This window comes from Strongylocentrotus purpuratus, unplaced genomic scaffold (assembly GCF_000002235.5).
Source record: "Strongylocentrotus purpuratus isolate Spur 01 unplaced genomic scaffold, Spur_5.0 spur5_scaffold_9, whole genome shotgun sequence".
NCBI lineage: Eukaryota > Metazoa > Echinodermata > Echinoidea > Camarodonta > Strongylocentrotidae > Strongylocentrotus > Strongylocentrotus purpuratus.
In genome coordinates, this window is record NW_022145615.1 from 25,833,181 (window position 1) to 25,843,841 (window position 10,661).

Below are 10,661 nucleotides of genomic sequence, written 5' to 3' on the forward strand. Positions count from 1 at the left end.
GTCAACGTTTGAAACATGTTTGAGCGTCGTCGTTCCAAATGAAAACTTGATAGAGAATCAGCGTCTGGTCTGAAGTTCTGAACATTGTACCGTATGCATGAGCGCATACTGATGATTGACCAACTGTCAATGTACATTGATCTCTTCAACACCAACTCATTACAATACAATGATTTTTTTACACAAGTTTTGTATAAATTTCCTTAAGTCTGAACCAGTTATAATACCAAAGTCAATACCTATTTTTTTACCAGTATGGTCAAGTAAAATGTTTGCTCTTTCATTAAAATTTAATGAGAAAATTGTAAAGCAAAGTTTTTGTTGGGGTTGCGGGGGTTTACTTGTACATGTTTCTATGCGATTTCTCTGTTTTTATGGGTTTTAAAAAATGAAAAATAAATTGTTTTTGTTTTGTTTTTGTTGAAAAATCGTAATTGGTGATATCATATTATCGTATTTCACTTTTATTATCGTACTAAATACGATTTAATCATACTGGTTGGCATCTCTGCAAGGGCGCCCAAACTCTCTGTCATAACCCCCAATAAATTTCAAGATGGCATACACAATTACTGTACACATAAGATTAGTTGGAATCCCGGCCCCCCCCCCCCTCAGTGTTATTTAGGGTACGCATATGCTTGTTCCCTCTTTTTGAAAGCACCCCCTATCTGAGGACTGCCAGCATTTCCGAACCCCCCTTTCGCGGGCTTTTCCTGCCTTGGAGACCCCCCTAAATCATGAAAAATTCTCACTCAATGTACCCCCTTCAATTCTGAACAATTTCTCAAGAGTCCAAAAAGATGAGAGAAAAAGAAAAAAAAACACCCCCTTTTTAAAGAAATATCCAGGTGAAAAGTTAATACACCCCTTTTTTTACAATTCTCGGGCCGGACTTTGTCGCACGAAAAGTACCCCTTTACCGGACATTTTGGTAACACGCATGGGGTCCGTCCGTTCTCGGAGTGGGGGGGGGGCCGGGGTTGGAATGTTAACTTTGTATAACAAGAGCTTGAATTACCTGTCAGGCCAGATGATTTTTTTTTAGAAATAAATTACAAGCGGTTCTCCTTTTTTTCTTTTGTTTTTGATATTTATCAACACGTGATCTTCTAAAACCAGCAAAAAACATGCAGTGGAATAGTGAGCAGAACAGCTCTGACAAAGTGTTATGTGTACTGTATTGCTGCAAAGTGATCTCATTTGTATAGCTACATGTATCACAAAACCAGAGAGAGAGAGAGAGAGAGAGAGAGAAAGAGAGAGAGAGAGAAAAAAAATTAAATGTTTGCCCTGCTTTCTTCTGCCAATACTGAATTATATTTTAACATGGTTGGTCATTTCCAGTAGACCTAAATTTATGTAAATGTAGAAGTACATGTACATGTACTGTTTATGTAAAAGCCATTTAAAAAAAAAAAAAAATTGTAAGTTTCATACCATTTTCATACCATTTTCATAGTGTAATACAATTTAATGCATAAAACTTGGTAATATACTGTACATGTGCCAAGTGCCACTGTTACAAATAATTGTCTCTCAATACCCCGGTAGTCAGAATGGCAATTAATTGTTGCTACATGTACATGTACGTACGACAAACATTATGGCTTGTCCTTCAATGCATAATTATAGGTAAAGGGTGAATGAAACTTATTTGTAACAAGGCACTTTATAGCAAATTACATTAATACGAAAATGGCCTATTGGGGATGCCTTTTTCCTCAACAGCTACACCTACATGTAAATGCAAGTGCCTCACATGAGCATACATGTACATGTACATCTACATTGTAGGTGTGCCGTTGAGACTAGCAGAGAGAGAGAGAGAGAGAGAGAGAGAGAGAGAGAGAGAGATAGAGAGAGAGAGAGAGAGCTGAGAAGAACATTACAGGTATATAATGTATGTCCATAGGATAATCCACTAAAAACACATACTTGCAAATTAAAACTTTCACATGTAGGAAAATAGAAATCTATTTCAGAACCTTTTTGAATCAGAGCTTTCATTCTTTTAAAAGACAGAGTTAGCAAGGAAAGATTCATACGCAATCGTACCACTAGAAGATCCATGAATTTGAGATGATCGAGGGAGTACTGATTTCAGAAGAAATGACAAAGACCCTAGCTCCAGGCAGGTTTTACTACAGTCTTCAGGATGACAGTAATAAATGATGGATCGTTCACTGAAGAAAAGATCCCCACTCATTGCCATGGTTACAGAAGACTTGTTATTCCCATGTTTATTTTGCAAACCCATTTTCAAAACATAATTTACAGAAAGACATCAATATTTAATTATCACTTGCAATCTGTTTTTTTGCTCTTATATCGTATACAGTGTACATTTGAATTTTGAAATGATTATCTGTTTCACATATTGATATTCCCGTTTTATAATGCCATTAAAAATTTAACTGCAGATTTTATTTGTCTGATTTTGTAAGTTCACATGGCAATTTACTCCCCCTCCCCCTTTCTCTTTCTCTCTCTCTCTTCTTTTTCTTTTTTAAGAACTGAATGTACACATCTTCTTCAGATACAAAAAACACATGAAACTAAATGCACATTAAAAGGACTTACAAGTATGTACATCTGATCATTTAAAGGTTTTTATCAACAGCCCTAAAGTAAAAGAGATCATAAAAACAAAACACAAATAGACAAGTACATGTGCATCTCCCCCCCCCCCCCCTCCCTCTCTCCCCCCTCCTTCTATTGTGATGACTAACAAGTATATGTAAACATGTAAATACACAAGACTGTTTGTGTACATGTAGTTTGTGTACAGAAACATATTTGACATCAAGCAAGCTCATTACCAATTCCCCGAACACCAAGACACGTACAATTTTTCTTGCATAATTTATGCTGAGGGCTTACCATTTAGAGCAGCCTGCCATGATGGTGTAAATCTTCCACGGCCACCGACACCTAGAGCCGTCTCTTTAGGATAGAATGATGGAGGTGAATGATGGAGGCTCGGAACACAACATCTACTGCATGCGCTCAGCACCTCATCCTTGTGGAGTGTTCCTGATCATGGGAGCAGAGAGCACAGTGGGCTGCCAAATAAATATATGGTATGCTCATTGTGCTACTGAGCAGAGCACAGCCTTCAGCCAATGAGTGACGAGTATTTCTTCTGTATGATGGAAGGGCTGAATCTGCAAAGAATGAAATCAAAAATTGATTAGACAGAAATTGTTGAACCATGTGATATATAAAGTATACAGGGTGTACATGTACGTGTACATTGTAATTTATTTCTCTCTCTCTCTCTCTCTCTGTCTTTCTGTATTTCCATTTCTTTGTCTGCTCTCTAATTTATTCACATAAAAATCTTCAAAAATATATTTTGTCACACCCATGTCCTCTAACAGTCACTTGGAAGTTTGAACAGACGCACTCTGCTCCCATGATCAGGAACACTCCACAAGGATCACAAGGATGAGGTGCTGAGCGCATGCAGTAGATGATGTGTTCTGAGCCTCCATCATTCACCTCTAGGTGTCGGTGGCCATGGAAGATTTACACCATCATGGCAGGCTGCTCTAAATGGGAAGCCCTCAGCATAAATTATGCAAGAAAAATTGTACGTGTCTTGGTGTTCTCTATATAATTGGACACATGTTTTTATTCAAACATCCTCCTTCTATAGCTTTTCTATGACATACATGAACTGTAGATCCATTCCCTCAACAATAAAACAAAGGGATTTATCTGATATTTATCAGTATATTAAACAAATGGCAGGCTGTTAACATGGGAATCATACAGTTGCCAATTTGTGTTTGCTTGATTACAACATTTAAAAATCATTAATTTCTCATGCTCTATCAAATTTTGCTACATACAGTATTTCAGTGATAAGTTTCCTTTAAAATATTTTTCTGCTTTTATCGACGAGTCAGAGGGATGGGGGGGGGGGGGCGATTGTCCAAAAGACTTGCTCCCCCCCCCCCCCCACTAAAAAATATACTGCACATAATAAAATAAAATCAAAACATTACTGAACATGTATCAAGGTTTACATGCATGTACATGAGCAGCATGATGATGCGCACTGGTGTACACTGTACAACTACAAGTACAATGTATACAGTAGATGATTTGAGCATACTGAGTTTTGACCCAATCTTGAACCAAACTTACACTATCCTCCACTGTCCTGCATCACTTAGTATATTACATGGATATATATACAGTATATATATATATATATATATATATTATATTAGATAGCTTAGACAGATACCGAGATGTGATTGGTCCAGAGCTCGTCACATGATATCAATTGCGAGGATCCAAATTGTTATATTTTCCTGGTTGGTTATATTTTACCGGCTGGTAAAATGAATGAATGAATGAAATAATTTTTTTTTTTTTCCCGAAAAATGCTTTTTTGTGTAGGAATTTTTTTTTTCGATTTTTTTTTTTTTTTTTTTTTCCCCCAAAATGTTTGTATAATTTTTTTTTTTTGTAAAGTTTTTTTTCTTCCTTGAACTATCTCGACAGATTATTTTTCCGTAATTTCCACCAAAAAAAAGGGGAAAAAAATATGCCCCCCCCCAAAAAAAAACAAGGCTATCTAATATAACAGTTATTGACTGGCAGGGGGTATATAACATTCTTTGGACCTGAAGGGAGTTATATTTCCCCTGCGCGCTTCGGTAAAATATAACCATTTGGGAAATATAACTCCCTTCAGCGGTCCAAATAATGTTATATTTCACCCCCTGCCAGTCAATAACTGTATAATATATATATATATATATATATATATATATATATGTGTGTATAATACTTTGAAAACATGCATGCAGATTTGCAGATCTACATTTTACAAATGCATGATGCCAGCTATAGCTACAAGTGAAGTTGAACAGAAGTTCCACCTTTGTAATAAAAAGTTTTCTGAAGAAAAAAGCAACTGGAGTGTAAAATGACCTTTGTGAAGCCTTTTAACAGTTCTGAAAAAGAAAATTGTCTGAAATTGTGGGCTCTTTTTAAATACTACTGGTCAACACCATAACTGGATTGTCTACTCAGCGAATGGATGTAACACATGTTTTGTTGGTTTTCACATGTACACTGTACATGTAGTGGCAGATCTTTGTGTATGGATGCCATACATGTACGTACTTCTGTCCGTACCCCCTAAATAAATATTGATAATACTTTTTTTGAACACCCAAAAATAAAAACCTGGCTTACCTTAATTTCTTTTATAAAATATACATAATATTATATACCGGTATACAAATAATAGTTGAAAATTGAAACTGTTGATATATACCGTAAATTCTTCAGAGTTCAGTTCTTCAATATGACTTTCTTCATTTTATTTCTTCAGATAGCCCTTCAGATATACCGGTACTTATTTTTCCCCTAGCAGAGTTTTCTTGAAGCTGTAGACAATTTTAGACACGCAAAGGCAAAACAAAATTTCCTCCCTTTATCAGAGCTCCTTTACCGAGTAAATAACCAGTCTACAAAAGTAAAAACATTGCAGTTTTCTTCTTCTTCTTTTTTCTTTGCTTGCCAGGATTTTTTTTTTAAATATTCACCAGATTCTCGCGAAGACAAAGTCTTAACCTTCAAATGTATAACGTATAACGTGTAACGTATAACGTATAACGTATAACGACGACGGGACATAAAGCGCGTCCTTGATTTTTTATTTTTCCTCTTTCTACCAAATTATTAATATTGCTTCTTATGGCTACTATCAAAAAGTCACTATACAATATACATGTACAGTGTATGACCAAGCATCATGTACATGTACATTATGACTGCACTGCCATGTGTAACTGAATGCACAGATGCGTGCAAAATTTCAAAGGCCGTGCCTAACAAAAAAAATTGATTGTTTGAATTAGGTATTAAATGATGCGTTCACTATAACCGGGACTTAATCAGTTAAAGGTAAAGACCAGTATTGGAAACGCCCCAATTTCAAAAAATGAAATGGAAGCTCTTATTAAGTTATTACATATACCCATATACATCTTTCTGTGTACAGTGCTTGTAACTTTACGAAGACTGGGCCATATTTCTTATCATTTTGATGATTCCAGAACCTTGCAGATGCTAGATGCTAGATGATCAACCTTTTCTGATCGATTCCACAACGTTTCTTTCACAATGCAATCGCATGACCATAACTGGTGTTTACCTTTAACAAAGAATGAACCCATGCTTGAGAGTTACAATCATTTTTGCGTGATATTAAAACCCAAATTGAAATGCTGTACTGGACTGAAACTAGCTCATATTTTAATGCATGTAGTCGAGCTATCCTAAAATAGATGAAATACAATTTGTTATCATAAAACTTGATCTGGATATTTTATGTACCTGAAACTTGGCTCCATAATCAAATTAAAGATCTAATGGTTTCAGTGGAAGGCTATGATATTATAAGAAAAGATAGGATAAACAAAAGAGCAGATGGTGTTTGTCTTTATATTAAAAGATCATTAAAGGGATAGTTGAGTTCTGTTTCCAGACTGCAAATGCCTGAACAAAGTGCATGGTTATAGCTCTTATTCTTATCTATGACATTTATAGTGCCCTTTTAGAACCTAAAATTGCTATGAAGGTAATTTTAGACCCCAAAATGAGTGAAATTTAGCCAATACGATCATACCAATTCAGCTCCACTTTCAAAAAAATATGGTGACCGTTAATTATTTAACTAAAAATAACAATACATGTGCCAGCTAATTGTGGGTAATATGAGCAACACGAAAATGCCAACAAAAAAGCCAACATCAGCATTGGCTGAAATACGACGTAAAAGGCGTTATTTCATTTTTTTTCTCAATGTTTTTTCAAATTTTTCAAAATATCTAATATTTGTGGTGGTACACAAGTATTAGAAATCATTATATTTCAGCCATCTCTGAACCGATTTTGAACAAATAAAGATGATTTTGTCATTTAAATATTATGTTCTTTTAAATTTGACACTCAGTTTTTCATTATCTCACAAAAAAAGTATTTTGTGTAGCGCCCTCTGCAGCAGAACTCAACTATCCCTTTAAATGTGATTGATCAGGAAGATTCTACTACTGAATATGATATTGAAATGGTTCTTATTGTACATGTATAAAAAATTGAAATGCAAGATAAGATATATTCTTGTTTGTTGCTTGTATCGCCCGCCTAACTCAGCTACTTTGACACCTTGTCTAATATGTAAGAGAGTATCATAATGGATAATAAGGATTTGATTATGCTTTGGGATTTTAATGTTGATTATAGCAGTGGAAATGATACAGCAATCCACTCTTTAGAATGTCTTTTTGCTTTGCATCAGCTTATCCACAAATCTCAACTTGTGTTGACCTGATTTTCACTACAATGCCAGAATTGCATGTTATTAGTGGCCTAACTTGAGATGCACTTAAAAGCCAAGTTTAACTAAATTATTATATCTTTATAATCCTTCCCCATAGAAAGACCAAGTGCCTTCATAATCCCCTTCCCAGGAAAGACCACCTCTGTTATGTTTAAGCCCATACAACGAAGTAGTCCATTGTTTTGGCGGCCCTCATTCATGTCTTTGTCCCTTACTAGTTTGACACAATGTAACCTACCCTATATTATTAGATCTACAGATCTTTCTGGAAGTTGAGTTTTGATCACCCTTAGATCAAGACCCTCTTTCTAGCTGGCTGTCTTCATCTTGTGGTTAACATATGTAGAAGTTCATAATGATGTGACCGAATTAATTTGGCCTCTCCAAATATCACACGCAAGTGCATTACTCATGATTAGGGCCCTACTTCTACAGCAGCCGGCCTCACTAGGAGCTTGCAGTTGTTATTTCACAAGTAATGAAGTATGACTATAAGTGAATATGGTCGATTAATAAGTCAATCTGAAGGAATATTATGAACCAGTTACATTCCCAGAAATTAAGCCAGTTGGCAGCTGCAGCACTGTCAAAACTGTAGATAGGAGCAGCTGCAACGCTCACATAATTATATTAACACACTGCAGTAGGCCGTAGAAGCGCTACCGAAGCTCTGTAGCGAGGCAACTCCACACCAGCGACTCGGGCAGCGACTCCAGCAGGCCAGGCGTTTCCTCATCAAGATCGCATCCTATTCATACACAATATCACCTAATTTAAACAGATTGGTCGTAAAATCATACATTTCCGAGCACAACGTTAGTGTACCAACAAAGAATTTGAAAATTTTGACCAGAAACTAAAAATTGTCAGAAGTCTTTCTTACCATTCAGGATTTCTCAAGAACAACAGCCAGCAACTCGCGAAGACAAAGTCTATTCTTGACCTTCAAACGTATAACGTATAACGTATAACGTATAACGTATAACGTATAACGACGACGGGACATAGAGCGCGTCCTCTTCGCACCCGTGCTTTTATGCACTCTCCAGGCCATGGACCTATACCATGGTCAGACCGGGGGTCAGACCAATGGTTTTATGTTCATGAAATATCCAGTTTATTTTATAAAAATATTCTTCATCAAGACCTTCATGGTTCATCATTGTGAGGAGGCACTGGCGTACCTATGGGGGGGGGGGCAGGGGCGCAGAGTGCCCCCCCCCCTGACGGGCTCCAGGGGAAAAAAGAAAAGGAGGAAAGAAAAGAAAAGAAAGGAAAAGGAAAGAAAAAAGGAAAAGGGAAGAAAAAAGGAAAGAAAGAGAAAAAAGGAAAGAAAGAGAAAAAAGGAAAGAAAGAGTAAAAGGAAAAAAAAGGAAAGAAAAAAGGAAGAAGAAGAGAAAAGGAAGAAAAAGGGAAAAGAAAAGGAAAGGAATAAAAATGGGGAAATTAGAAAGAAAAAAGACCATGGCCGTACGCACCAGGGGGGGGGGGGGGCAGTTGACCCCAGATATTTTGAAAACGTACAGTTTTTTTCCTGAAAATGTAGTGTAGGCCTATACCAAATACTTCAATTCTACTTTTGAAAATGCAAAAGTACCCTCATGACCAGTTCGGTCGCTCGAACTCCCTTCACTCCTTTTGCTTTTGAGATTCTTCGAAAACTTTTAACGCATCTTTCCCCTTTTCGCTTTTAAAAATCACGTCCCTGACATGGAACAATGAACCCAAGTTTTATGTACCATATTTTCCCTATAAAAGAGAAGTGATTTTTTTTTTCGCTCGCTACGCTCGCTAGCTCGTGGAATTATGTGCCTACCACTAACCTGCTACAATTTCATTAAAAAGATAAATGTAGGGGGTTGCCTGCCCGCCAAAATGGGATTGACATTGCCTTAAACACGATTGTGCCCGCCCCCTACCTGCAACAATGAAACAAATTTTATATAGCAATTCATTGAGAGAAAGATGTATTTTCGCTCGCTAGCTAAAATCACCCTAAACACAATATTGTTCCCGCGCCCTGCATGGGACAATTGAACCAAATTTAAGTGGCAATTATTAAAAAAGAAGTGATATTTTTCATGCTCGCTACACTCGTTTGCAAAAAAATGAAATTAACGTCGCTAACAAGTGAATATTCCCACCCCCAACTTGCAACAATACCAGTTTATATACCAAACGTTACTTAAAGATTTTGTTTTGCTCGCTCGCTCGCTCGCCAGAAGTGAAAATTAGCATCGCCTTTTTTGTTTGTTTGTTTCGGTCGCTTGCCCCCCCCCCCCCCCCCTGTGGAGTACCCCAGGTACGCCACTGTGAGGAGGGGTGTATCGACACTGTACGCCTTTTTTTCAAAATGGTTATTACACTGACATCTCATTTGTGATTATGTAGATGATATTGGTTACTAGCTATGCCATAATGTTTTTCTGAGAATAAAAAAAGATTTGATACGTCAAAACTATAGGACAAATATTTGTTGTTGCAAATACAAAAGATCAAACAGCGGTTTGTTTTGTTTTTATTTTGCTTCAGTATAGGCATGATTATTGTGATTGGAACTTGACGTAACTCAGTTACGTCAAGTTCCAATCACAATAATGTTACTAACGGCGTGATGAGAATGGTGAATTTTTTGCGGTGATACTAAGAATTTAGAAGCAGAGGAAGAGAGGCCCAATAATAATAATAACGGTAATTATAATAGTAATGATAATGATAATAATAATGTTAATGGCCGGAGCGGCCGCGGCCCCCGCCCCCTATTGTCGCCCCCCCCCCCCTCCCCCAACAAAAAAAGAGAAGGAAAAAAAAAGGAAGAAAAGAAGAGAACAAAAGAAAGGAGAAGAGAAACGAAAAGAGAAGAGAAAAGAAAGAAGAGAAAAGAAAGAAAGAGAGAGAGAGAGAGAGAGGAAAAAAAGAGAAAGAAAAGAGAAGCCGGGTGAGAAAGGAAGAAAGACAAGGAAATGGCACTAGCTAAGTGACAGTAACGACGAAAACGGGACAAACTTGGGGTGGGGGGGGGGGGGTATGTGCTCGTGAAATGCGCGAGCATGGATAGGGGGGGGGGGATGACTGACCATATTCTAATTTTTAGATTGTGCAAAACTGAGTCGGCCGAATTCAGCTTATTTTCAAAAAAGTTATGAGCATGCTTGTTTATATTAAGCCGTAGTGCCTAAAAAGATTAGTGTAAAAAAATACTTCTGACAAGGCAGCGCCCGGCCCCTCCAAAGGGCGGCAGTATGGTAATCAGGAATTTTTTTGAGTCATTCCCGAAGTCTTGGGAGCCTTT

At 37.1% G+C, this 10,661-nt stretch overlaps 1 protein-coding gene across 1 annotated transcript in view; it reads right to left on the reverse strand.

Annotated features, from left to right (window-relative positions):
- LOC589754 (alpha-N-acetylgalactosaminide alpha-2,6-sialyltransferase 2-like) overlaps positions 1-8,371 on the reverse strand; it is a 46,962-nt gene extending 38,591 nt beyond the window's left edge. Inside the window, exons 1-2 of the mRNA XM_030977334.1 lie at positions 8,253-8,371; positions 2,884-3,167 (exon numbers count right to left, since the gene is read on the reverse strand). Coding sequence (XP_030833194.1) covers positions 2,884-2,903 — 20 coding nt within the window. The 5' untranslated portion in view covers positions 2,904-3,167; positions 8,253-8,371. The remainder of the gene's footprint in view (positions 1-2,883; positions 3,168-8,252) is intronic.
- Positions 8,372-10,661: the final 2,290 nt, after the last annotated feature.